Genomic DNA, 26,492 nt, shown 5'->3' with positions numbered 1-26,492 from the left:
GCCGGGACACCTGCACCCCGATGTTTCTAGCAGCAATGTCCACAATAGCCAAACTGTGGAAGGAGCCTCGGTGTCCAACGAAAGATGAATGGGTAAAGAAGATGTGGTTTATGTATACAATGGAATATTCCTCAGCCATTAGAAATGACAAATACCCACCATTTGCTTCAACGTGGTTGGAACTGGAGGGTATTATGCTGAGTGAAATGAGTCAATCGGAGAAGGACAAACATTATATGTTCTCATTCATTTGGGGAATATAAATAATAGTGAAAGGGAATAGAAGGGAAGGGAGAAGAAATGGGTAGGAAATATCAGAAAGGGAGACAGAACATAAAGACTCCTAACTCTGGGAAGCGAACTAGGGGTGGTGGAAGGGGAGGAGGGTGAGGGGTGGGGGTAAATGGGTGACGGGCACTGATTGGGGCACTTGACAGGATGAGCTCTGGGTGTTATTCTGTATGTTGGCAAATTGAACACCAATAAAAAATAAATTTATTATTAAAAAAAAACACTGCTAAATAAACCCTGTATGCAGCAGCCTGGAAAGAAAAAAAAAAGATTTTATTTTTAAGTAATCTCCACACTCAATGTGGGCTCAAACTCACAACCCTGAAACCAAGAGTTGCATGCTTCACCAACCGAACCAGCCAGGCACACCCATCATTTATTGTGTTTTTCATCTCTAATTGTTTGTTTTTTTTTCTTTTAATCTCTATGTTAAGGGTCTCATTGATGTCCTCCACTCTTTTCTCAAGTTTGGTGAGTATCCTTATGATCATTACTTTAAATTCTCCCTCAGGCATATTACCTATATTCATTTTGCTTTGGTCTCTTGCTGTGGTTTGGTTCTATTCTTTCATTTGGGAGATATTTCTCTGTCTCCTTATTTTGTCTGACCTTCTGTTAGGAAAGTCAGCTACTTCTCTTGGTCTTAATAGCCTTATAATGAAGTCTTGAAGTACCCTGGAGTGCATTGTCCCCTGTTCCCCAGGGCCTGGCACTTCAGGAGTGTCTACTATATGTGTATGTGCTTACCTGTTAAGTCTTGGCCTCTTTTCCCTTCAATCCAGTTGTCTGCAGAGGCTCTCTTTGCCTATTGTGGACAGTGTTTGGTCCCCAGCAGGAGTGAGGCGCGTCCAGTGGTCTGCTTGGGAGTTGAGACCTTCCCCCACTGCTGCAGGAACCGCGGTCCCACAATACCTGCGTTTTGGGAGATGTGATGTTGGCAAGGTTTGCCTTGGTCTTCAGTGTAGGACTGAGGCAAGCATGACTGGGAAGAGCAGATCGACTGAAGCATTGGCAAGTGGGCTTGGCATAAACAAATTAGGTAGCCAGTGTCTATACTGCACAGGTTCTCACATTGGCTGTTGTTTATGCTGGAGGGTGGGGGAGGGAAACCCACCTGACAGGTTCTTTGTTCGTGGAATCGCCTTGTGATCCCTGGCTTGCCCTCAGATGAGCAAATCATTCTCCCAGCCATATGCCCCTGGCGTTTTTTCAAACTGCTGGTTCCGCGCAATATCTGCTTGGGCTGTTTGTCCTCCTATCTCTTTAAGAGCAGAGACTCTGCTCCCTAAGGCCTCTTGGCTCTCCTACAGCCAAGCCTATGGACTTTTAAAATTCCAAGCTTTCAGTTGATTGGGTTCCTCAGGTTTTCAAAGGCAAATATCTTTTTTTTTTTTTTTAAGATTTTATTTATTTATTCATAAGAGACAGAGACAGAGAGAGAGAGAGAGAAAGAAAGAGAGGCAGAGACACAGGCAGAAGGAGAAGCAGGCTCCATGCAGGGAGCCTGATGTGGGACTCGATTCCCCGGATCTCCAGGATCACGCCTGGAAGTCAGCACTAAACCGCTGAGCCACCCAGGCTGCCATTAGAAACGACAAATACCCACCATTTGCTTCGACGTGGGTGGAACTGGAGGGTATTATGCCGAGTGAAATAAGTCAGTCAGAGAAGGACAAACATTATATGGTCTCATTCATTTGGGGAATATAAAAAATAGTGAAAGGGAATAAAGGGGAAAGGAGAGAACATGAGTGGGAAGTATCAGAGAGGGAGACAGAACATGAGAGACTCCTAACTCTGGGAAACGAACAAGGGGTGGTGGAAAGGGAGGTGGGCGGGGGGGTGAGGGTGACTGGGTGACGGGCACTGAGGGGGGCACTTGATGGGATGAGCACTGGGTGTTTTGCTATATGTTGGCAAATTGAACTCCAAAAAAAAAAAAAAAGAAAGAAAGAAAGAAAAAGAAAAAGAAAAAGAAAAAAAAAAAAAGGCAAATATCATGGGGATTTGTCCTCCACATTGGTGTGGCTCACTGGTGTGACAGTATGTTTTCTGCCCTTCTCCATACCACGGTGGATGACTCCAGTCCGTTTCATTCCCAGACTTCATCTTTGCCCTTTCAACCTTCTTAGATGTGGCCTCCTCTCAACCATTTAATTGTGGAGTTTGTTCTGCCAGTCATCAGGTTATTTTCTGGGTTATTTACACTGATGTGAATATTATTAGTTGTATCCCTGGGACAAGGTGAGTTTAAGGACCTCCTACTCTACCATCTTCTCAGGGGACACTTTTTATTACTCTTTTTTTTTTTTTTCCAAAAACAAATGTTTGCCTTGGTTATTTCTGTCAACTGTATGTTTGTTTTCTGTTGTCCTAATTTGGGCTTTTATTTTATTTCCTCCCTCCTGCTTTTTTCAAGTGATTCTGATTAAGTTGCTTGTTATTCTGGCATAACCTAGTGCATGGGATATCTTCCATTTGCCCCTCTGGATGTACTCTCCCCTCTTCATCCCAAGAGGGTAAATTGTTCTCCATTCCTGCAATCCTTGTATGAACTACATCAATGGGCTGGCTTGTTTGATGTCTGGCTTCCAACCAGAATCTCAGTGAGGTGTCCAAGCAGGAGATTGGAGGGAGAGAGTAGAGTGTGGTCAAGACATTTATTTATTCCCCTGTCTCCTTTTTGGCAGGGTTGCTTCAGGCTGGCTAGTTTCTCAGTTGAAGATCACTGTTTTTCTCTCAACTCTTTCTTTTCTTGTTAATGATAACCTTTCTAATTCCCTTGTTCCCTCAAGCTAGGGATGGTAATGACTATGCTATTACTAGCCCCAGATTGCTGAGTTATCCCTTGTGGTTTTCCTATGCTCTACCCATACCTTTATAAATAGTCTTTTTAGTAAATCCTCCTCTAAACTTCCTAATTTGAATGAGTCATCTGTTTTCTCTCAGGCACCTGACTAATACACCTAGAAACCTTTATGACTGGTATATGTTCTTAATTTAAAGTCTAAAGTTAGGCTTCCTTTCGGCCGGAACCGCCATCTTCCAGTAATTCGCCAAAATGACCAACACAAAGGGAAAGAGGAGAGGTACCCGCTATATGTTCTCTAGGCCTTTTAGAAAACATGGAGTTGTTCCTTTGGCCACATACATGCGAATCTATAAGAAAGGTGATATTGTGGACATCAAGGGAATGGGCACTGTTCAAAAAGGAATGCCCCACAAATGTTACCATGGCAAAACTGGAAGGGTCTACAATGTTACTCAGCATGCTGTTGGCATTGTTGTAAACAAACAAGTTAAGGGCAAGATTCTTGCCAAGAGAATTAATGTCCGCATTGAGCATATTAAACACTCAAAGAGCCGAGATAGCTTCCTGAAGCGTGTGAAGGAAAATGATCAGAAAAAGAAGGAAGCCAAAGAGAAAGGTACTTGGGTCCAACTGAAGCGCCAGCCTGCCCCACCCAGAGAAGCACACTTTGTGAGAACCAATGGAAAGGAGCCTGAACTGCTGGAACCCATTCCCTATGAATTCATGGCATGATAACTGTAAAAAAAAATAAAAGACCTCACGATTGTAAAAAAAAAAAAAAATAAAATAAAGTCTAAAGTTAGGGGTGCCTGAGTGGTTCAGTCAGTTAAGCATCTGCCTTTGGCTCAGGTCATGATCCCAGGATCCTGCTCAGCAGAGGAGTCTGCTTCTCCCTCTCACTCTGCCTTTCCTTGTGTTCTCTCTCTTGCTCACTCTCTCAAATAAATTAATAAAATTAAAGTAGAAAGTTAATCATTAACATTATATTTCTCTTAAATAAGAAAAAAAATTAGATCAGCAAGGTTTCAGGATACAAGATCAATGCACAAAAATCAGTTTATTTCTATACAATTGCAATTAACAATACAGAAATGAAATCAAGAAAACAATCCCATTTACAACAGCATAAAAAAGGATAAATTACTTCGGAATAAATTTAACAAAAGAAGTATGAGAAGATTTACACAATGAATACTATGAAGTGTTGTTAAAACAAATTTTAAGAGACCTAAATAAATGGAAAAATATTTCCATGTCCATGGGTCAGAAGATGTAATAATATTAAGATGACATTACTATTATAGATTCACTGCAATCTCCATCAAAATCCCAGCTGCCTCTTTTAAGAGAAATCGATAAGCTGATTCTAAAATTCATATGGAAATTCAAAGGCCAAAAATATCTTAAAATAATCTTGACAAAGAAGAACAAAGTTGGAGGATTTACACATCCCGATTTCAAAACTTGCTACAAAGCAGACAGTAATCAAGACAGTGTGGTACTGGCAAAGGATAGACATATAAGTTGATGAAATAGAACCAAGAGTCTGGAAATAAACTCTTATATTTATGGTCAGTTCATTTTTGAAAAGGTGCCGAGACAATCTAATGGGGGAACACATCTTAAACAAAGGTTTTGGGGACAACTGGATACCTACCTGCAAAAGAAAGATGTTGGACCCTGTTTCACACCATATAAAAAAATTAACTCAATGACTCAAAGCCCTAAATAGGAGCTAAAACGATTCAATTCTTAGAAGAAAACATAGGCATTAATCTTTGTGCCTTTGGGTCAGGCAAGGGCTTCTTAGACGACAATGCAAGCAGCACATGCAAACCAAAAAAACAAAACAGATAGATTAGATTTCCTCAAATTAAAGACGTTTGTGATTCAAAGGACACTATCAATAATGTTAAAATACGGAATGGGAGAAAATATTTGCAGATCAAAATACCTGATGAGGGGCAGGTGTCGAGGTGGCTCAGACCTTTAAGCATCAGACTCTTCTTTTTTTTTTTTGTTAAAGATTTTATTTATTTATTCATAGAGAAAGAGAGAGAGAGAGAGAGAGAGGCAGAGTCACAGGCAGAGGGAGAAGCAGGCTCCATGCAGGGAGCCTGACGTGGGACTCGATCCCAGGTCTCCAGGATCACACCCCAGGCTGCAGGCAGCTCCAAACCGCTGTGCCACTGGGGCTGCCCTAAGCATCAGACTCTTGATCTCAGCTCAAGTCTCCAACTCAGGATCATAAGTTAGGGCACCCTGTTGGGTTCCACACTGGGCATGGAGCCTACTTTAAAAAAAAAGTCTGATGAAGGTCTAGAATCCAGAATATGTAAAGAGCTCTTACAACCCAATAATAAAAAGACAACCCAATTTAAAAAATGAGCAAAGATGATGGACATTTCTCCAAAGAGGTATGCAGATAGTCCGTAAGCACAGGAAAAGATGCTCAACATAATTAGTAATAAGAGAAATGTAAATCAAGACCAAATGAGGTATCACTTCACTCCCACCAGGATGGCATCTTAGTCTGCTTGACTTTCTATAACAAAATAGCATAAACTGAAGGGCTTATAAACAATGAAATTTATTTCTCACACCTCTAGAATCTTGGAAATCCAAAATCAAGGTGCCAGCAGATTATGTCTGGGGAGAGCCTACTGCCTAAATTGCCATCTTTTCACTGTAATCTCACATGTCAAAAGAGGTAAGAGATCTCTTTGGGGCCTCTTTTATTAGGGCACTTATCCCATTAATGAGGGCTTTGCCCTCATGATCTAATTACTTCCCAAAGGATCTGCCTCTTAATACCATCACCTTAGGGGTTAGGATTTCAACATATGAATTTGGGAGGACATAGACATTCAGTCTGCTGCAGATGGCTATAATAAAAAACATGGACAAACAGATGTTATCAAGGATATGGAAAATTTGGAACCTTCATACATTGGTGGCAGGAATGTAAAATGGGGCAATTGGTTTGGAAAACAGTTTGGCAGTTCCTCAAAAAGTTAAACATAGAATAACCATATGACCCACCAATTTCACAATTTCACTCTTGGTATATATATATATATATATATATATATATATATATATATATATATATATATATATGATACCCAAGAGAAATGAAAACATATGTCCATATGAAAATTTGTTCACTAATGTTCACAGCAGCATTATTCGTAATAGCCAAAGGTGGAAGAAACTCTATGTCCCTCAACTGATCTGCAGATAAACAAAATGTAGTATATCCATACAATGAAATATTATTCAACCACATAAATAATTGAAGTGCTGATAAATATGGCAACATGAATAAACTTTAAAAATATATTTTAAGTGGAAGAAGCCAGATGCATATTGTGTTGTTCTTTTTTTATGAAGCCTCTAGCATAGACCAATCCATAGATACAGAAAGTTAATTGGTAGTTGCCAGGCACCAGGGGGAGAGGGCATGAGGATTTACTCCTAGTGGGATAGGTAGGGTTTTTTGTTTTGTTTTGTTTTGTATTGCTTTGTTTTGTCTACCATAAGTGGACTTTTTTGGAGGGTAATGAAAATGTTATATAATTAGATGGTGATGATTATTACACAGCTTTGTGAATATACTAAAACTCACTGAATGTACACTTTAATGGGGAAAATGTATGCACATGTATATCTTAATTTTTTAAAAGACAAAAAAAAAAAAAAAGGAAAAGAGAACACAAATCACCTCACAAAGTGGCAGCGGTTTGCAGGCACAATGTGGTCTAAATCCATACTTGGAAAAAAAATTACCAAAAAAAGCCCCCACCCCAAACCATTCTGCATGCAGAAAGCAAGCTATTCTTGTTTACATATTTTTGAAAACAAACTTTCTTGCTATATTAACGTGCTGGGGTTTTAGAACAGTGTTCTTGAGACTTGGCTTATGATCCTTAGTAGGTCAAGGAATAAATTTAATGCATCACAACTAACTTTTACAATAATGATATAGAATGAATTAGAAAGTATCAGAGTGTGTCACATAGGTCTTTGGCAAGAACCAAGGACATTGGCACGATACTGAGACTAATTGCTTCATATTGTGGGAGAGAGACAGAGGAGATGTGAAAAATATACCCACTGGCTAAAAACAGATTGTTTTATTCAGCACACTGGCACATAACTTGATTTTCTGGTATATGATTGTCAATATGGCCATTGCCTGATAATGGGAGAATTAAGTATTTTAAAATTTTATATCATAATTTGAAATTAGTTGTAAACTGAAGTGTGGGAGAATTTTATTGATTTTTGACAATGTTGTCATGACTTTTTTTTTTTTTTAAGATTTTACTTATTTATTCATGAGAGACACACAGAGAGAGGCAGAGACATAGAAACAGAAGAGGCTCCCTGGAGGGAACCCAAAGCGGGACTTGATTCCAGGACCCTGGGATCACTATCTGAGCCAAAGGCAGACGCTCAACCACTGAGCCACCCAGGCGCCCCACATTGTCACGACTTTCAACTGATTTTGGTTAGGAATTTATAGCGTGGTTTTTCAGAAAGTGCATATCTGGAAAATGTTGACTGTTTGACAAATGTAGTTTTTTTAAAACTTTTATTTATTTATGATAGTCAGAGAGAGAGAGAGAGAGAGAGAGAGAGACAGGCAGAGGGAGAAGCAGGCTCCATGCACCGGGAGCCCGATATGGGTCTCGATCCCGGGTCTCCAGGATTGCGTCCTGAGCCAAAGGCAGGCGCCAAACCGCTGCGCCACCCAGGGATCCCCAAATGTAGTTTTTTAATTGAATTAGTTCAAATTGCCCTCAAATAGGTTGTTTTAACACTACAAAAAATGAGAATGAGAAAGTGAAAAATATGGGATGAGTGAACAGTGATATTAAGGAAATTATCGACATAATCAGCCAACAGTGATTTCATTTGTGCCTCATTAAAAAGAAAGTATATTTATTTTAAAGATTTATTTATTTATTCATTCAGAGAGAGAGAAAGAGGCAGAGACACAGGCAGAGGAAGAAGCAGGCTCCATGCAGGTAGCCCAGTATCACGCCTTGAGCTGCAGGCGGCGCCAAACCGCTGCACCACCGGGGCTGCCCTAAGACAGCTTTTATTTATTTATTTATTTTTAATTTTTATTTATTTATGATAGTCAGAGAGAGAGAGAGGCAGAGACATAGGCAGAGGGAGAAGCAGGCTCCATGCACTGGGAGCCTGATGTGGGATTCGATCCCGGGTCTCCAGGATTGTGCTCTGGGCCAAAGGCAGGCGCCAAACCGCTGCGCCACCCAGGGATACCTAAGACAGCTTTTAAAAAATAGTTTTATCAAGTGTGAAAACCAACAAAATGACATGTAATAATGTTTCGTTGTAATAATATTCTTGCAAATGAAAGCTTAATGCCATCAAAATTAAAAAGATACTTGGAAACATGACATACTGAATTAGTCCCTTCAGTATTTTCAAAAAAAGAAAAAATATATATAATGAGATGGGCAAATTTTCTGAGCCACGATAGAGCTCGAAAAAGCTTTATTATTATTGTATTATTATAAAATATTATTGTATTGTGTTGGGTTACATAATACATGCCAACAGTGAATATTGCTCACAGGGTTCCTGAAAAAAAAAATTATTCTTGCGGCATGTATTTTGGTCTGTTCAGTTTTTATGGTAAAACAATTGATAAAAATATAGCTTAGAAATAATATAATTTCTCCTCGAACCTGTACTGTTGTAGAACTTTAGAAGCAATGCTTATTAGGCTTTTACAATCTGGTATTGATTTTGTGATCCAAAAAAAAACTTGAGAAAGATAAGTTGAAAACTGCACAATAGTTTAGGCCTGTGGTGAATTTGATTAAGGCCATTTTAAGGAGGGTTTTGTTACATTTAGTTAGCCTCCTCACACAAACTAGACTTAAAATATTTGCAGAATTGAAAGGTATAATTTTGGTCACCAAAATTAGTCTGTAAAAAATGAAACTAGGGCAGCCCCGATGGCCCAGCGTTTTAGCGCCACCTGCAGCCCGGGGTATGATCCTGGAGACCGGGAATCGAGTCCCGAGTCGGGCTCCCTGCATGGGGCTTGCTTCTCCTGCCTGTGTCTCTGCCTCTCTCTCTCTCTCTCTCTCTCTGTCATGAATAAATGAATTAAAAAAAAGAGAGAGAGAAAAGAAACTATAATAAAGTTATTTAAGAATTATTTAGAAACATCTAAAAACAGTTACTTGGCATACTCTTTTATGTGTTGTAATTCCTTGGATGACAAAGACATTCTGCTGAAATTCTTGTATATATTGAAAAAAAAAATCAGTAGAGGTTGTTAATTTTGTTAAAGAAAGCTGAGAAAAATACCCAATTCCTTGGAAAAAAAAAAAACCACCCACAAAATGTTTTCAGGGATTAGAACTGATCATACCACTTAGTTTGTCATATCAAAGTTAGTTGGTTGTCTTAAAGGAAAGTCTAAAGCAGATTATAAGAATACAGGAGTGAAATTTGTATTTTTCTAACTGAAAAGTAATCTCATTGGACAATCTTTTCGAAGTTGTTTTCTGAGTAACAGTGTTGGGCCTCATTAACTGATATGATAAAATACAAAATACTTTGTATTTACTTATTTTATATGATATTTTTTAAAACATTCTTAGAGAATTAGAATATTCATGAGAAGACTGTTCCAATATTTCAAGGCTTTCTAAGTATTCCAAATGACATTATTTCTGTGGTAAGCAAGATTTTAATATATATGCCACTAGACCCGTGGTTCTCAAACGTGGTCCCCAGCAACATGAACATCTCCAGAGAACTTGCTACAAATGCCAAGTCTTGGGCTCCACCCACAAACCTTCTGAATCAGAAAATCGGGAGGTGGGAACAGCAATATGTGTTTTTGAAAGCCTTCCAGGTAGGGACATCTGGGTGGCTCAGTTGGTTAAGCATCTGCCTTTGGCTCAGGTCATGATCCTAGGGAGCCTGTTTCTTCCTCTGCCTCTGCCACTCACCCTACTTGTGCTCTCTCTCTCTCTCTCAAATAAATAAATAAAATCTTTAAAAAAAAATTCTTCCAAGTTAAAAAAAAAAAAAAAAAGAAGAGAAGAGCCTTCTAGGTAATTCCGATATAAGCTCAAATATGGGAAACTAGGGTATGAGATTTTCCCAATATCATTGCAACAAATTGATGAGAACTTATTAATGAAAGCAGGTTGAATTAAGTGAAATAAAATTAAAGATTTTTGTTGCATCTCACCTCCTGTGTTGGTATTCATGTTCTTTTAGTCTCTCCAGTCATTCAGAGAATGTTACTTCTTTTTTCTGGTCTTTAGAAGAAATTGTGTATTGTTGGTATTATTTCTTCCTTAAAGTTGAGTAGATTTCACACCATTTGGGACTGGACTTTTCTTCATAAGAAGATTTCTATATTATAGTTTCAATTTCTTTAATAGTCATAGGATTATTCCAATTTTCAATTACTTCTTGTGTCCTTTTAGGTGTGGGTTGTTTTGTTTTGTTTTGTTTTCTAGAAATTTGTCTATTCCATCTAAATTTTCAAATGTATATACATAACATTGTTTATATCCTCTTATGCATCTTCTTAATGCTAAAGAATCAGATATGATGTTCCCCTTTTCTACTTTTGATGTTAATTCTTGGTTGGAATCTATTCTTTTTCTTCTTTACACGGTCTGTTCTAATTTGATTGATTGCTTTCCAGGACTGCAGCACAACAGTCAGTCTGCAATTTCTTTTGATGTACTGCAACTTAAAGAAAAAAAACAAAAACAATGGTTATATAAGATGTTAATATTAAGGAAAGCTGGGTGAGGATGTAAGGGAACTGTACTATCCTGGCAACTCTTCTATTAACCTAAAATTATTCCAAATAAAAATTTATTTAAATAAAAAACAGAAAAATGGTATCAATCATCCACTTATTCATCAAGTTCCACTCAGAAGGGTTTTGGGTTGTTTGTAAGACTCAATCCACCAGAGAATTAGAATTTGTTGCCTCGGAGGAGGTGCCAAAGAATTGTCCTAAAGGCTCTGAGCCAGTGGCTTTTACTTAGGTGTTTCTTTTTAAAAAGACATTCTTTTGGGTTGTTTCCAAAGAAAGATTTCAAAAAGAGATGGAGCCTTTGCAACTTTATTGGAGTAATTATACAATTCAAGGAAACAAGGCTTTGAATGTGTTTTGAACAGTATTTATGTTCAGAGGGGAAAATAGTAATGATTGCTTTATCCTTCTATCAGATGCAATCTGCCTAGGAAGGAAAGAAACCATTAGGACTAATAACAGAAAAATTACTACAAAGGTTTGTAAGCAAGGGTTAAATTGTGAGAGCCTGACAAGAAATCCTCCAGAGTTCTGAAAAGGGCAGCAACTCAGTCTTAAGGAAAATGTGGGATTTGCTGAGTGGGGGGATCCTACCCTTAGCATGACAGGGGGCTCTAAGGATCCTAGTCTTCCTGGAAGATGGAGGGCATGTGGAGGAACCATGGGATCTGGGGTTGAATGCTAAAAATGCCAGTTGGAAGCTGCTGAAATTTACATAATCACGGACAGAAATTTTACATGATAAAAATAACGTAATAATAATATTTGGGGGGCTTATTTTGTGCAGGGCCCATATTTTGCAACTTAGAACAATCCATTGAGGTATTTTCTCCATATGCACATAAGCAAATTGAAGCTTCAGAAAGTCAAGTACAGTAGTTCCCTTCTATCCTGGGTTTCACTTTTTGTGCCAGCTTAGTTACCGGTGGTCAACTATGATCTGGAAGCAGGTGATCATCCTTCTGAGTATTGTTAGAAGGTCAATAGTGGCCTGACAATATGTGACAGTGCTTCACTTCATCTCAACATGTAGGCATTTTATCATCTCACATCATCACAAAGAAGGGTGAGTACAGCACAATATAACGTGTTGAGAGAAAGACCACATTTATGTAACTTTTATTACAGAATGTTGTAATAATTGTTCTATTTTATTACTCGGTATTGTTGTTAATCTCTTAATATGCTTAATTTATAAGCTAAGTTTGTGACCACATACATTTATTTATGATTGCATATATTTCATTTGCTGTGAAAATTTGTTTATGAATCCCGTTTCATGACTCTTTGTCGACAAATTCTTGACACAGTGTCTGGAAGCACACATACTACTTCTTTCTTAATGTTATTTGTTTTTCTTTCTTCCCTTTGCATTTCTATAGTTTCTGATACATAGTAGTTGTTAAGTAAACTAACTTGGAGGCCAATCCAAGAATCCTGGGGCAGAATTTGTGTGTGTGTGTGTGTGTGTGTGTGTGCGCGCGCGCACATTTTTTGGGGAAGAAACCATTCAAGCTTTTATCATAAAAGGGTCCTAAGCTTCTAAAAAGCTAAGAGCCACTGTTGTAGATTAAAGAATGACTGGCTCTGGAAATGAGGGGAAAATCTACACCTATGGGTATTGAAGCAGAGGTCTCGAGAGACTGTATTTAATGAGCTCAGATCAGATTACATAGCTGGACAAGTTCAAGTCTCACAGGGGCTATTTAAAATTAGGATTGTCCCGGGATCCCTGGGTGGCGCAGCAGTTTGGCGCCTGCCTTTGGCCCAGGTCGCGATCCTGGAGACCCGGGATCGAATCCCACGTCGGGCTCCCGGTGCATGGAGCCTGCTTCTCCCTCTGCCTATGTCTCTGCCTCTCTCTCTCTCTCTCTCTCTGTGTGACTATCATGAATAAATAAAAATTAAAAAAATAAAAATAAAATTAGGATTGTCCCAGAGGATATCAAAAGGACACAGGAACTGGCTTGAAAGGACCACCACTAGTCAAATTTGAGGCAATTTGAGCATTAAAAAGAATAATGAAAGAGAAATCAAAACATACATCCCCCAAACTTGTATAAAAATGTTCAAACTTGTATAAATTTGTATAAAGATTAGCTTTACTCATAATAGCCCTAAACTAGAAATAACCCAAATATCCACCAACAAGAGAATGGATAAACAAATTGTGTGTTTTCATACAATGAAATACTTCCCAGAAGTAAAAAGGACTGGACCACTGATACAATAGAATATGGATGAATCTCAAAAACATGCCAAGTGAAAGAAGCTAAATACAAAGACTGTATGTTTCTATTGACATGAAATTCTGGAACAGTCATAATGAACCTATGATGAAAATCAGAAGAGTGGTTGTCTGGAGGGCAGGAGTTGTCTGGCAAGGAGCATGATGAAACTTAATGGAGTGATAGAAATGTTCTATGACCATTGAGGTGTTGGTTACACGGGTATACACATTTGTCAAAATTCATCAAATCAAGCACTTAATACTGTGCATTTCACCATATGTAAATGATAAGGAAAATAAATTAACAAGAGTAAAGGACTGTAACACATTACAAAAAAAAAAAAAAGGCAGCCCCGGTGGCTCAGTGGTTTAGCGCCGCCTTCAGTTCAGGGCCTGATCCTGGAGACCCAGGATCGAATCGGGCTCCCTGCATGGAGCCTGCTTCTCCCTCTGCCTGTGTCTCTGCTTCTCTGCCTGCCTCTCTCTCTCTCTGCCTCTGAATAAAAACAAAACAAAACAAAACAAAAAAAACAACACATTACGCTGTGAGTTCATAGTGATACCCCAGATAAGAAATGGAAGAGCTGCTTTCCTTAGGAGAATACGATCTAATAAAAGGGAAAGAAATAATAAAATTACAAAATCACAATTTTGCCACCGCTAGCATGTAATCCAGGCAAGATTGCCAAAAGATGATAAAAACTACTGAGTGAAAGTTGGGGAACAGAATATTCTCAGTCTTGAAGGGCAGTTACTTATTAATTACAAAGTAGGAAATGTACCTTTTTTGTTTTTGTTTTTAGATTTTTTTTAAAGTAATCTCTACTCCCAACGTGGAACTCAAAACTTGCCACCCTGAGATCAAGAGTTGCATGCTTTACTGACTGAGCTGGCCAGGTGCCCTGAAAATGTACCTTTCCAGTAAAGACATTTGGTAGATAACCACATAAGCGAAGAGATCAAACTTGGCATTATCCATAATAGGATAAACTTATGTTATTTCCTCCCGATGTGAAGCAATAGGAAAGACATGTCATCACCTTTGTAGTATTCTTTCTAAAAAGTTGAGCCCTAATCTAATCATGGGAAAATAGCCAAGAAGATCCAGATGGTAGGACATTCAGCAAAGTTGGACTCTTAAGAATTTTCAATGCTATGAAGGACAGAAAAGATGGGGGACTCTCCTAGATTGAAGGACACTAAAGAGACAAGGCGTTCAAAAATCATGATCCTTGATTGAATCCTGGATTGAGGGGGGAGAGACTGTAAGGGAACATTCTGGGGGCAATTGCAGACATTCGAATATTAAATATAGGGTAATGTTATACCAACATTAACTTTCTTGGGTATGATGATGTCATGGTTATTAAGAGCATGGCCTTGTTCTTGGAGATATATGCTAAAATATATCTATATATATGTATACGTATGCAGATTGATAGGGAAAGAGAGAAAGAGTAGATATAATAAAACACAATGCTAACAATTGTTGAGTCTAAGCAAAGAAAATGTATGTGCATTGTATCACCCTTTCAACTTTCTGTAGATCTGAAAATTTTCCCCTAAAAAGCTGCAGGAAAATAAGAGAGTGCAAATAAAGTACTTGGCCAATGATAAATGCTCCAAAAAAGGGTAGGTCTTACACAAGAATATAAGCTCCATAAAAGCAGAGACTTTGGTTTTTTATTTAGCACAGTATTCCTAGCACCTACATCAGTGCCTGGCACTTACGATGGTACTCAATTAAAAAAAAAAAAAAAGATGGTACTTGATAAATAGTTTTTAAACAAATCACTGAGAGATTGTACATTAGAAATGTTAAGATTAAAAAAATATGACTGAAATACCACTCCAGGACAATGTAACTACATGGGACAGCTGTTTCTGTGGTCTGAGTATAGCTGTGTCAGTTGTTTTGATTAAAATGACTTTCCCAGGATTAAAAAATATTTTAAAAAATTGCCCCAGAAAAGCTTTCTGCCGAACTGAGTTTGGTAACTCATTTACAAGAAGTAATAGTCTCTGAGTAACATCAGCATGTTTGGTTAAACCATTTGGGATTACTATAAAAAAAAAAAAAAAAAGTACCAGTTTAAGACCTTCATTTTTTTTAAGGCTGACCCAAATTGACATCAACTGGCTTCTTATAAGAGGGGTACTATGCCCTCTGGTGGTAAGAGATACACATCTAGTTTCTCCGAGAAAAGCCTGCAGAACAGAGATGAAGTGGAAAAAATGCCTTTACTCAGAGATTTCTGAAAACTTATCTCCTGACTTCCTAGACACATGGTGACCTTAAAGACTGAATTTAACGTGATAATTTTTGACTCCATGAATAGCCAGCTTTGGGGAATGCCTGGGCCGGGCTGGACCGAACAAGGTACAAATTTAGGAATGGCAGAGGTGACTTTTGGTAGTTGAGTCGAAGCTTAGGTGGAAAGACTTGTTCCCATCATGGTGAGTGTCAAGAGAAACCTGAAGGGCCATTTGAACTGTGAAATTTGTCAGGATTCTATTTCCTCATTCATTCTGACAAGGATGAGCGTATACTCCACCACATACCTTGGGAAGAACTCTAGGCAGAACCCTGGGCTGTGATTGTCCAAGGAAGGCTGGGTTCCTGCCCAGACAGCTCACCAATGCCCAGTGTGTATCCCTGGAAATGCCTTTTCTTTTTTCTTAGTTTCTGACATTAAAAAAATTATTTTTCCTGAGTGTAAAAATAATTCATGGCTGATAAAGAATAAGTAAGTGGCATACATATGCAGTGGAATATTAGCCACAGAAAAGAATGAAATCTTGCCATTTGCAACGACATGGATGGAGCTAGAGAGTATTATGCTAAGTGAAATAAGTCAGTCAGGAAAGACAAATACCATATTATATCACTTATATGCAGAATTTAAGAAACAAAACAAAGGGGAAAAAAGAGAGAGAGAGAGAGAAAGTGAGAGAGAGAGAGAGAAAGAAATCAAGAAAAAGGCTCTTAATTACAGAAAACTAATGGTTACCAGAGGGGAGGAGGGGAGGGATGGGTTAAATAGATGATGTGGATTATGGGGAGTGCACTTGTGACAAGCACAGGGCGATGTACAGAAGTGCTGATTCACTGTATTGCACACCTGAAACTGTTACACTATATGTTAACTGGAATTTTTTTTTGCTTTTTTTTTTTTTTTTACAAGATTTTTATTTGAGAACAAGAACAAGAGTGAGAGCGAAAGCAAGAGAGGGAGAACATGAGCAGGACAGATAAAGAAGCAGATTCACCACTGAGCAGAGAGCCTGAGGCAGGGCTCGATCCCAGAGTCCCGGGATTATGACTTGAGCTGAAGGCCCAACTAACTGGAATTTAAATAAAAACTCTAAAAAATGACACATGACCTATGTAAAAAATAATAAAAAATATTAATAAAGTAAAAATCACCTGAAATCTGTCTGCGTTGTGAAAAACATCATTGGCATTTTTATTTATTATTTATTTATTTATTTTTAAAGATTTTATTTATTTATTCATGATAGTCACACAGAGAGAGAGAGAGAGAGAGAGAGAGAGAGAGGCAGGGACACAGGCAGAGGGAGAAGCAGGCTCCATGCAGGGAGCCCGACGTGGGATTCGATTCCGGGTCTCTAGGATCGCGCCTCGGGCCAAAGGCAGGCACCAAACCGCTGCACCACCCAGGGATCCCCATCATTGGCATTTTTAAAAAATATTTTATTTATTTATTTAGAGTGAGCAGGAGAGAGAGGGAGAATCTGAAGCAGACTTCTCGCTAAGCCCAGAGCCCAGCTCGGGGCTCAATGTTATGACTGGGAGATCATGACCTGAGCCAAAACCAAAAGTCAGACACTTAACTGACTGAGCCACCCCCCACACCGCCCACCACATCCACCCACACTTGATATTTTTGATGTTTCTTTTAGGTAATTCTGTGCATATAAGCACACAGAGTAGGAATGTTGACTATTGACTTATACATTAATGGGATCATAATATGCCTATTCCTTTATAACTTGCTTTGTTTTTCTTTCAGTGGTGAGCATTTTCCTATCCAGTTATAAATATATACTCTTAAAAGTTTTTAAATGTTAAATTATGAAAGTTTTATATACTCATAATAAAATGCAAATAACAATATAAAATTAGGAAAATGAACATTCTTCCCCCACCTTCTAATCCCATTCCCCAGTGATAACTACTTTTAACTATTTTGTGCACAGTCTTCTAAATTTTGCAATATATACATAAATTATATAAGTAGATACTTTTTAACATAAATGGGATCACATGATACATGTTGGTCTTCAATGGGTTTTTTCATTTCATGACTGTGTCTTGAACATCTTCCCATGTCCATGTGTATGTAATAGCTGCAGAGTATTCTGTATAGATACATTTAGTCACCTTCTGATGATATTTAGATTGTTTTCAATATGTTGATATAACTGCCTGAGTATTCTTTTATTCATTTTTATTCTTTTTTTTTTTTCATTTTTATTCTTTTTTTTCATTTTTATTTTATTTTTTTAAGCCTAATATAGGGCTTGATCTCATGACCCTGAGATCAAGACTTGAGCTGAGATCAAGAGTCAGATGCTTAACTGACTCTTAAGCCACCCAAGTTCCTCATCACTGGCTATTCTAGTAATATATCTTGGTATACCTCTTTCATTGTTGCTAGAACATAAATTCCTGGAAGCAGATCAAAGGATATGCATGCTTAATATTATTTGAAATCTTAGTATTTTATTTTGTAAACAATGATATTCAATGACGCTACTATATTTCAATTTTATTGAAATATTAGAATCTATTTAAACATTCTATTTTATGGTGACGTTTCTGTTTTTACAACCACAACACAATAAGCATTTTTGTATGTGATCATGATATCAAATAATATTAGAAGAGATGCCTAAAGGAGTAATTACTGAGTCAAAAAGTTTGAATTTCTTTTTTTTTTAAAGATTTTATTTATTCCTGAAAGACAAACAGAGAGAAAAGCATAGATATAAGCAGAGGGAGAAGCAGGCCCTCTGGGGAGCCTGATGTGGGACTCTATCCCAGGACCCCGGGGATCATGACCTGAACCAAAGGCAGATGCTCAACCATGGAGCCACCGAGGTGCCCCCAAAAGATTGGACTTCCTTTAACTTAATTCACATTCCTAAAAATTGTTTTCCAGAAAGATATAGCAATTTATGTTCTGACCATTAACATTCTACTATTAGTAAAATTGAGGATGGGCATCTTTTTGCACATTTACTAGTCATTGACTTTTCTTCTGTGAATTGCCTGTTCATTTCTATTTTTCTATTGGGTTGTTAATTCATTGACCCAATAAACAAATATTTGATCACCTGTTGTGTTAAGTACTATTCTAGGTGCTGGAGATGAATATGACCATAAACAAAACAGACCAAAAATATACTCTAGTCAGAAGTAGGAGTGCAAAAAATAAACAACTGTATGTCAGGTGGAGATGGTACAAGCAAATAAAGCAGGTAATAAGATTAAGAGTGTAAGAAATGCTATTTTATATGGGTGGTCAGGGAAGGTCTCCCCTTGAACAGAAGCCTGGAGTACATGAGGAAGCAAGCTATTCAGAGCTTCCTGGGAATGAAAACTTATGGCAGAGGGCACAGTATGTTCTTTGTAAATTCTGGATATTAACTCTTTCCAAGAATATCTCTTGCCTCTCATGGTTGTTTATAGTGTCCTGTATGGAAGTTTTAATATTATTGAGCTCAAACTTGTCAAACTTTTCATATTCATGATTTCTGGGTTTTCTGATTAAGAAGAACTTTTCTACCCCCAAATAATAAAAGTATTTTCACAGATTCACTTCTATTATTTTTATGCTTTGATTTTTTAACAGCTTTGTTGAGGTATAATTCATGTATCACAACATTCACCCATTTTGAGTTCACAATCCAATGATTTTTAGTAAATTTAGAGTTGAATAATCATCACCACTATAGTTTTAGAACTGTACTTTCATTTCACTTTATATATAGCTTTTATCTATTTATTTGAGAGAGAGAGAGAGAGAATGAGAGTGTGCACACACACATGCACATGTGTGGGGAGAGGGGTAGAGGGAGAGAATCTTCAAGCCGATTTCTTGCTGAGTTCTGAACTGACTTCAGGCTCAATCTCACCATCCTGAGATCATGACCTGAGCCAAAATCATCAGTCAGGTGCTTAACCAAGTGAGCCACCCAGGTGCCCTCGTTATATATAGCTTTTAATATGTCTGAGATTCATTTTAGAATGTGGTGTGAAGCGAAAGACCTAAGCTTTTCTTTTTTTCCCTATTGATTTGAAATATCCTCTTTACCACATGCTCAACTTCCATGTATCCATGGACCAGTTTCTGGTCTTCCTGTTCCAGTGGTCAAAAAGAGACAGGGTTTTATTTGGTCCGTGGAGTTTTCAAAATTTGGGAACTTCACATAAAAACCCAGATATTTGGCTTTTCTGGAAAAACCAGAAGCTCCAGCAACTATCTGCTGGAAGCCAGTAGAGACCAATCATTTTAGATGGACATTGTTGCTTGCCCCTTTCCTTTCCTGGGAGGGGTCTTGTAACATAAACAGCAGGCATGTATGGGGCAAACTGGGATAATGGTCACCATGCCTGCTGTCCCAGCATAATTATTAATTGTGTCTCTTTTCTTTTAAAAGTGTTATGGTTTGGGTGATAAATAAGACACAATCTCCACCATTCCTCATTGCATTACACCGAGGCATTCTTTCATTAATGGTACAAGACCCCTTTTAGGAAAGGAAAAGGGGAGGCAACAATACAATTCTGACACAGAGGCTTGCCAAAAGAATGATTACATGGGCTCAGAGTAGAGAGAACATATTGTCTGGTGGGGAGAAATTAGGACAAGTTTCCTCTAACGAAGGATAAGAGGTCATAATTTACCGATCCCTTTCCATTATTTCACTTAACTTCACAACCTACCCACTTACACAACTTCGTCAATTTATTTCTGCATGGATTTTGTTGTCTTCTGCTGTAGCCTGCATTCCAAAACAGGGACCTAGTTAGTCTGTTTTGCTCACCACTGTATTCACAGTGACCGGTTCTGGCCGAGCACAGAGCAGGCCCCTAGGAACTACTTACCGGCTGAACACGTTCCCAGGAGCTATTGATCGAAGGAACTAAAAGAAAATTAAGGGGCAGAGAGCCGAGGTCCCTCTGCACCGAGTCAGAGGCCGAGAGAGGCAGGCAGGAATCAGGCTAGGCAGCTTGATTCCTGGACTGGAGCCCAGGATTTTTCCTAGCCAATTGGCTGTAACCTCCCCAAACAGGCAAGAAATGGGAGAATGCGCACGCAGAACTTGTCTTTGACCTCGGGGCACCTCGCTGAAATGCTGGACCGAGCGGCTCCAAAAGCAAGTGCTCAGAAAACTCCACATCTGTCTTTCTCACCTGCCCCGCCAGCGAGCAAGACTACATTTCCCAGAAGGCCCCGCGGCGCGCACGGCCCCTGCCACGCGGCTTGCGCCTCCGCCGTCGGCCCACTGGGGGCGCTGCGGCGACCCCTCCGCCGTCCCGTAGAAATCTCCGCGGCCCCGGGGCCGCTTGCTTCCTGTTTGTCGGACGAGGAGACATGGCGGCGGCGCCGGCGGCTGCTGGGTCTGGGGCCGGCCGAGGGCGACGGGCAGCGGCAACGGTAGCGGCTTGGGGCGGATGGGGCGGCCGGCCGCGGCCTGGCAACATCCTGCTGCAGCTGCGGCAAGGCCAGCTGACCGGCCGGGGCCTGGTCCGGGCGGTGCAGGTACGAAGCCGGCCCGGAGGGGCGGGGCGGGGCGGACCGGGCGGGAGCTGGCGGGGGGCCGGAGAAGAGGCCTTTCCAGGCCGCCGCAGTATGGGCCCGACCCCTCTTGGCTGGCCGCGGGGCCTTCCTGCAGGCTGTCCGGATGCTGTCAGCCGCCGCGGGGCGGTGGGCAGCAGCCGGCTGGAGGGCCCGGTTAGGGGCCGTGCGGCACTGGGCTGCATCGGGCATCGATGGCGTGTACCAGCCCGGGGCCGGGCTCCTGGATCCTCCCAACCCTGCGCCACGTCTACACATCTGGGAGACCCTGGACGAGTTTGCTTTAGCTTCTAAGGGCCTCGAGTTTCTCCCCCGTGAATTGGGCGGTGGGTCATTATTGCAGCCCCCGAACGGTTCTCAAGCCTATCATAAATGTCATTCTCTCAGAGAGGCCTTTGCTTGACACTACCCCCCACCCCGGTTCCAAAATAGGTCCCCATTGTTATTCAGTCACAGCCCTGAATTCATTTCGCTCACATTACTTTCTTAGTCTGTAATTACATATTTCTTTGTTGTCTACCCTTTTTCTCGCCTGTATCCCATGTTCGTCTGAGCTCCAAGGGGTGCAGGGACTGTATCTGTTTTGCCGACGTCGAACGTCATGGTTAAGAGCGAGGACTTTGGAGTCAGGCCTGGATTCAGAGCCTTGCTTGAACAAGTTACCTTTTGGTGCCTCGGTTTTCTCATTTGTAAAATGGAGCTGATAATTAGTAACCTGCCTCCTAAGGTGCAGTGAGGATCAATGGAGAATTTGTGTAAAGCGTTAAGTGCATTTTTGTTGCTTAGTAAGACTTGAAGGATAATCAGTTAATGCTGTACTTGGTATCTGGCTTATAATAGGGGCCCAATATATGATTAGTACTTTTTGAATGAATGAAGGACACTGCTTTAGGGTAAGGCAGGATGAAGAGACCTAGGGTCTTCGCTACCCCCCACCCCCTTCATTCCCAGAACTTAGGTTGCAAACACACCTGTAAAAAAATTAATTTAAAGACAGCTTTTGCATATAAAAACTTTTTGAAGGATACACAAAAAACTAATAAAGTGGTTGGTGGAGTGGGTGGCAATTGAGTAGATGGGGGAGGGATTGGGAGTGAGATTTTTCACACTATACTACTATATAGCCATTTCAATATTACTCCTATCATTAACAGGACAAAATAAAGATAAAAACTAGGTGGTCTCTGTGTTAGTGGGTTACAGATGAAGAACCAGTTCTGGGTGAGCAGTATTTTCCTGAACATCAGATAATCATAGTTGAGCAACTTTTTCCCCCTTGCGTTCTTCTCTATCTGCCTTCACATCCTGGAAAGACTTGCTCTTTAAACCAGAATGCTTTACCTAGCTGGGTTGTAGAGACAGGCAGAAAGGGAGCTAACTCACCTTCACTGAGTACCTACTTCAGATCAAAGATTGTGCAAGTATACAATGTCTTCATTTAATCTTCAGTCTTTTGAATGAGGTGTCAGGACTCCTCTCAACACAGATGAGGCTCAGAAAATTTAGGTGATCTACTAAACACCCATTTTTTTTTTTTTAAGATTTTATTTATTCATGCGAGATGCAGAGAAAGAAGCAGGCTCCTCATAGGGAGCCCAACTCGGGACTCCATCCCCAGACTGGGATCACGCCCTGAGCGGAAGGCAGTCGCTCAACTCCTGAGCCACCAGGTCCTACTCAACACGCATCTTGCAAATCCTTTACATTCTGAGGGCAGTAGGGAGCCACAGAAGTCATTTGCCGTAATAAATGAGGCAATTTAGGACACTTAATTTGTTTGCAGTGCTGGATGACTTGGAATGGGAGAGGATTGGAGAAGCTCACCAGATAGAAGGGTGCTAGAATATTCTTGAGCCTGGTTTAGGCTGATTATTGTGGTAATCAGTAGTTGTATGCAGGTGTGAAAGCTCTTTTAGAGGTAGGATGGAGAGATCTTCCTAAAACTCTCCTGATGATAAAGTGGGGAATTTCATCTTTCAAATGTATCCTTTCTTGGTAACTTTATCTCTTCCTTGCCCCCCACACTCCCTTTCCCCACATTAGAGGTAAATTCTTTCCTCAAAGGCATTTCCATATCACAGTAAGCAGGTCCATTATGGTATATAGTATACTGGGAGAGACCAGATTGGAAAAAAACCTTAAGTTGTGATGAACAAAAAACATGAAGTTTCCCATTTTACCCATTTTTAAAAAGATTTTATTTATTTATTCATGAAAGACAGAGAGAGAGAGAGAGAGAGAGAGAGAGAGAGACAGGTAGAAACAGGCAGAGGTAGAAGCAGGCTCTATGCAGGAAGCCCAGTGCGGGACTCGATTCTGGGATCACACCCTGAGTCAAAGGCAGACACTCAACCGCTGAACCCCCATCTTACCCATTTTTTACTTGTACAATTCAGTAGTGTTAAGCATATTCACATTGTTGTGAATCAGATCTCCAGGATTTTTTCACTTTGTTAGTCTGAAACTCTTCCCATTAAAAAAAACTCCCCTCCCACCCCCTTGGCAACTACTATTCTACTTTTTGTTTCTAGGAATTTGATGACTTTCTGTACTTCATAGAAGTGAAATCAAACAATATTTGTCTTTTTGTGACTAACTTATTCCGATTAGCTTAATGTCCTTTGTCCATATTGTGGCATGTAACAGGATTTCCTTGAAGAAGACCAGACTTTGAAGAAAGCTGGACTTGGATTGAACCCTAGTTCCATTACTTACTAGTTGAGTGACCTAGGTTATGTTATTTAAACTTCCTGAACCTCTGTTTCCTTATTTCTAAAAAGGGAATCTGATGTTCGTAGGGGTGTTCGGAAGAGTAAGTAACATCAGATGTCTAAAAAGCTTGGCCAGCGTGAGGCAGATAGTAGATGTTCAGTAATAGTTGCCGTCAACTTGTAGCTATTAGACTGGGCTTCTTAAGGGATTTTGTGTCTGCAGAGCCTGAAACAGTGTTAGGCCCTTGATATCCAGGACTCAGAAAATTGTTTGAATTGAAATACTGTTTGTGAGAGCTCAGTCTTCCTCCTCCTCAATCCTGTCTCTGCTCCTAAACTCATGGCTTTAAAGAGTTTTTAGAGTCAGATAGCCTAGGTTTGAATTCCAGCTCTGGTACATACTTGCTGTCTGTGTTTGGGCAAGTTACTTAATCTCTTTATGCCTTAGTTTCTTCATTTGTAAAGTAGGGCTAATTATGAGACCTAGTCTGTAAGATTGTAGTAAGGATCAAGTGAGTTTATACATATAAAGCACTTAAAATAGTGTTTTAAAACATAGTAAGCATGCTATAAAGGTTAGCGAATATTGTTTAACAAATACTCTATATCCTAAATGGATCCTAAATCTGATTTCCATCCAGATTTCTCTCGTTAGCTCCAGATGGGTATATTTAAATATCTTCTCAGCACCTCCACTTAAATATCTAGTGGGCATCTCAAACATAGTATGTCAAAATTCCTGATTCCTCTTCCACCAAACCTGATTCTCCCCAAGGCTTCCCCATTTCCCTAAATGGTTCTTAAGTCTGGGAGAAGATTGCAGACCACATGATTTAGAACAGACCTGTGCTGGGTGGATTTTAGTGTGTCTTACTTTTTCTCCCATTTAATTTGTCCTCTGTCAAGGTAATAAAAGTAATGCTGGTGTAATGCTTTAGTACTTATGGATCCTTTGTACATTTATCAGCACATTTGATCCTTTCGGTAAATTAGATCCTACAAATCCCTTGCTTGAGGTGCCTGGGTGGCTCAGTCAGTTAAGCGTCTGCCTTCACCTTAGGTCATGATCCCAGAGTCCTGGGATCTAGCCCCACATTAGGTTCCCTGCTCAGAGGGGAGTCTGCTTCTCCTTCTGCCCCTCCCTCCGGTGGTGTGCATGTGCTCTTTCTCTCTCTCTCTCGAATGAATGAATGAATGAATGAATGAATAAAATCAATCTTAAAACCCCGACAAATGCCTTGCTTAAAGCCTCCAGGGGCATCCCACGCAGTTAGAATCAAATCCATGTTCCTTACAGTGGATGCACCAGACCTGCATAATCAGTAGGAATCGAGGGAAAGGGATACAATAGGCAAGCCTTGGGCTCAACGCAGAGTAACTCACACAGGTCATGACCCACCACCCCTAGAGCTAGTGCTTTTGTTTGGCAGTATGATGACAAACTAAATTATGGCATCCTCATTCTCTTTCCCAAATCACAGTCATTGCTTTCTTTATGATTACTGGCATATCTAAATTCTACATGAGTGTTCACGCTTTTTCTTGAGATTGACGCCTTTTTTTTTTTTTTTCTTTTTCAGTAGGCACAGCTTGTTTTAGCCTCAGCCTATGCATTAGTATTTGTGAAACCTAAGGGTTTAAGTTAATATAGTCTTGCCTGTCAAGGGTAATTTGGGATTGAAAAACCCCAGGATAGGATAAATTCTCATAAATTAAAAATAATAAATACTATTCATTTTAACAGGAAGTTTTTATATTTACAAGCCATAAAATTCACTCCTAACTATATTGAAACAAAACAAATCCCATTAAAGTGGACACAGGGATCCCTGGGTGGCGCAGCGGTTTGGCGCCTGCCTTTGGCCCAGGGCGCGATCCTGGGGACCCGGGATCGAATCCCACGTCGGGCTTCCGGTGCATGGGGCCTGCTTCTCCCTCTGCCTGTGTCTCTGCCTCTCTGTCTCTCTCTGTGACTATCATAAATAAATAAAAATTTATAAAAAAAAATGGACACAGGTATTCCTTAGTTAATATTTGTTATTAGAATAATGTAACGAAGAATTTCATCTTCGTGAATTATTTTAATTTTTTAAACATTTTTATTTATTTATGATAGTCACAGAGAGAGACAGAGAGGCAGAGACACAGGCAGAGGGAGAAGCAGGCTCCATGCACCGGGAGCCCCGAATGTGGGATTCGATCCCGGGTCTCCAGGATCGCGCCCTGGGCCAAAGGCAGGCGCCAAACAGCTGCGCCACCCAGGGATCCCCGTGAATTATTTTTTAATACGGGTATTTATTTGCACTTAATATTATAAGACATAAGATATTTTACACTTAGGACTAAACAAATAAGATAAACATTTATGTTTATGGAATTCAGCCATTATTTATTTATTTATTTTAAAATATTTTATTTATTTATTCATGAGAAACACACAGAAAGAGAGAGAGGCAGAGACACAGAGGGAGAAGCAGCCTCCATGCAGGGAGCCTGACGTGGGACTCAATCCCAGGTCTCCAGGATCACGCCCTGGGCTGAAGGTGGCGATAAACCGCTGAGCTACCTGGGCTGCCCCAGCAATTAATTATTTAAAAAGAAAAGCAGTAAAGACAAAATAAGTCAATGAAAATTAAGTGCCTGGAAATGTCACATCCACTGAGCTGGTTGACAGCTTAGGCAGCATGATGTAAAAGATTATCACTGCTATAAACTGTCAAACCACAAGTACTCCAAGAGAAGAAACCCATACAACACCTGCCAGTAATTCAGCTTTGAAGATGAC

General features: G+C 39.9%; 1 protein-coding gene, 2 long non-coding RNA genes and 1 pseudogene across 4 annotated transcripts in view; 3 read left to right on the top strand and 1 right to left on the bottom strand.

Annotated features, from left to right (window-relative positions):
* The first annotated feature begins 727 nt into the window (after nucleotides 1-727).
* LOC119865659 lies at nucleotides 728-16,545 on the top strand. The gene is made up of 3 exons (XR_005377787.1): nucleotides 728-762; nucleotides 5,713-5,813; nucleotides 16,353-16,545. It is a non-coding gene; the product is annotated as an uncharacterized LOC119865659 (long non-coding RNA).
* Nucleotides 3,311-3,874, top strand: LOC608861 (annotated as a pseudogene).
* LOC119865658 lies at nucleotides 4,221-20,658 on the bottom strand. Its single transcript, XR_005377786.1, has 3 exons — nucleotides 20,303-20,658; nucleotides 10,353-10,864; nucleotides 4,221-4,908 (listed from the first exon to the last, which is right to left on the bottom strand). It is a non-coding gene; the product is annotated as an uncharacterized LOC119865658 (long non-coding RNA).
* Nucleotides 20,592-26,492, top strand: part of TRPC4AP (transient receptor potential cation channel subfamily C member 4 associated protein) — a 69,057-nt gene continuing 63,156 nt past the window's right edge. The window contains exon 1 of one of the 2 annotated variants that reach the window (XM_038572091.1): nucleotides 20,592-20,960. In XM_038572091.1, coding sequence (XP_038428019.1) covers nucleotides 20,793-20,960 — 168 coding nt within the window. In that variant the 5' untranslated portion in view covers nucleotides 20,592-20,792. The remainder of the gene's footprint in view (nucleotides 20,961-26,492) is intronic. The other variant, XM_038572089.1, reaches the window with a different exon arrangement.

The sequence above is a fragment of the Canis lupus genome, chromosome 24, assembly GCF_011100685.1.
Source record: "Canis lupus familiaris isolate Mischka breed German Shepherd chromosome 24, alternate assembly UU_Cfam_GSD_1.0, whole genome shotgun sequence".
NCBI classification, from domain to species: Eukaryota; Metazoa; Chordata; class Mammalia; order Carnivora; family Canidae; genus Canis; species Canis lupus.
This window is presented reverse-complemented; position numbering and strand designations above follow the sequence as displayed.